The 2256-nt window shown below is 33.8% G+C and overlaps 1 protein-coding gene across 2 annotated transcripts in view; it reads left to right on the forward strand.

The window, feature by feature from the left end:
- LOC102603784 (MADS-box protein SOC1-like) overlaps nucleotides 1-2256 on the forward strand; it is a 26659-nt gene continuing 24403 nt past the window's right edge. The window contains exons 1-2 of one of the 2 annotated variants that reach the window (XM_006340468.2): nucleotides 1-45; nucleotides 416-600. In XM_006340468.2, the coding sequence (XP_006340530.2) occupies nucleotides 7-45; nucleotides 416-600 (224 nt within the window). In that variant the 5' untranslated portion in view covers nucleotides 1-6. Of the gene's footprint in view, nucleotides 46-95; nucleotides 337-415; nucleotides 601-2256 lie in introns of those variants that run through there. The other variant, XM_015303957.1, reaches the window with a different exon arrangement.

A 2256-nucleotide genomic window follows, 5' to 3' on the forward strand; every position in this document is an offset into this window, starting at 1 on the left:
TTGTGTATGATTAACGTCTATTTCAAGATCGATTACCAAAACAAGGTAACAATGAGGTTTTGCTTGGACAAGACTTTCTTATGCTACTTTTTTTGTGCTTTTCCTTTTTTGTTGTTGATAGAAAAGGAACAAACGGAATACAAATACGATAGAATTAGGAAATATCGTATTCTTTGGTCTCAGAATAAAGAGATGAATACATCGACGATCTTTACTACTTATTCCTTTTTACTTTTGGCTTACCTTTTTATGCTTTCATTTCATTCTTTCCCAACGGAATACATCACTTGCTAGGGTTTTTTTGAACATTTTTAATTGATTTCATTAGTATTGAAGGTGAGCTGAAAGATTCAAGATTGTAAATACTCTTTGATAGGATTAATTTTTTTGATTCTTTCTATGTTGTTGTGTGCAGGAAATGGTTCGAGGAAAGGTAGAGATGAAGAGGATTGAGAATGCAACAAGCCGGCAAGTGACTTTCTCTAAACGAAGAAATGGAGTTATGAAGAAAGCTTATGAACTATCAGTTCTTTGTGATGCTCAAGTTGCTCTTATTATTTTCTCACAAAAGGGAAGACTTTTTCAATTCTCAAGTTCCAGGTAATTAATTAACTACCTACTAACAATTTTCACAAATCTGAGTGAATAAATTTCTCATAACTAGGATTTCCTTTTCAACAACTAAACAAACAATTTCAGAAAGCTTATGAACTAAACAAAGTTATCCTATCAAATATATGAGATAAATAATTACTTACCCTAAGCAAACTCAAAATAAAGTAATCTTGCATTTTATTGCAGAACTATCATACTTATCCTTTGCACCAAATGATTTAAGTTAAGTTTCCTGATCTAGAATTGTAATTCCGATGTTTGTTTGATAAAGTAAGGAAGCATGGGCTTTGTGTACTTTCTAATTTTTCAAAGTACGAACGATTTGCTTTTCAAAATTTGCTCACTGTTCTACCTCTCCCTTTTTTTTTGTTTTCATTCAATGTTCGGTACCCATTGAAGTCCAACTAAATTTAGATTCACGTTCAAAAATTTCATATTGGGGATAAAATGCTTCCTAACAAACCCGAGACCTGGTTATTCTATATCCCCTTGTTGAGTCTTAACAATTGCATCTTTCTTTGAAAAATACATTTTTAAAGGTTATTTTCCTTCTTAATCCCTAGCAAAACACATTCAATTTCCAATACCACTACTCTATTTTTAATTTAGAAAAAACGGAGATGTACCCCCCTCAATATAAGGATTTGGACAAGGATATGAGAATTTTAGGCTGTGGGTAATTATGGCTTACAGGCTACACCTTACAGCAGATGCAACAATATCACATGGGCTCTTTGTACTATTTTATGTAGTTTCAGTTTGCTAGATTGTCCCATATTGGTTGAAGCAATCAATTATTGTCTCTTTTCAAGTCATCCACAACTTTTAATATGATATCATGAAAGCCACGTATGTACACCATCTATATATATACTCAAAATATTTAGAGCCGAGAAAATGACTTTCGTAATTGAGTTAGGATCAAAATTCATTTTTTTCTCGTAACATAACATGTAAACATACCACATGTAGCACATTCTTTTTCCATCTACGGTAAAGTTGCTTTGGTGATGAGGGCTGGAAGTGTGGAGGGGTCCTAGGTATCCTTTCTTGCTTGCTTTAATTTGGTTGATTTAAAAGAATAGAACAACAAGGTACTTCTAGTATTCATTATTACTTGTACATGCCAGCCCATCTTTCAAAGTTCTATCACTGTCACTATTTCCTCAAATTATAATTACCTTATCCCTTTGAGTTGAATTATAGGTGAACTACTTCATATATTTTGTCTATGATTGTCACGCCCCGAACTACCCCCGAGACGCGGACACAGGACCTAGGACCACAAGTGATCCCAAGCTAACCCTGCTGGCATGATCATGAGCATACTAAATATAATCTGAATAATAGAAACTGTGCGGAAGCTAAATCACAAATAAATCTAAAAGATGGGGAATACCCATATACTATAACTGAGATATATGAAAACTGATGAGTTTAATACAAAGAAGATATTAACTCAACACTAAGCTGAATCTAACTATGTCTGAAATAAGCCTCTAAACTGACTAGAAATGTTGGGACATGCCCCAACTAGATCTAGCAAAACTGAAACTAAAGACTAAAAGAAATCTAGATAAACATGTCACTAGTCCTCGAAGAATGAGGACTCACCACTGATGCTGCTGAACTGAAGATCGG

Source organism: Solanum tuberosum, unplaced genomic scaffold (assembly GCF_000226075.1).
Source record: "Solanum tuberosum cultivar DM 1-3 516 R44 unplaced genomic scaffold, SolTub_3.0 scf00019, whole genome shotgun sequence".
Lineage (NCBI taxonomy): Eukaryota > Viridiplantae > Streptophyta > Magnoliopsida > Solanales > Solanaceae > Solanum > Solanum tuberosum.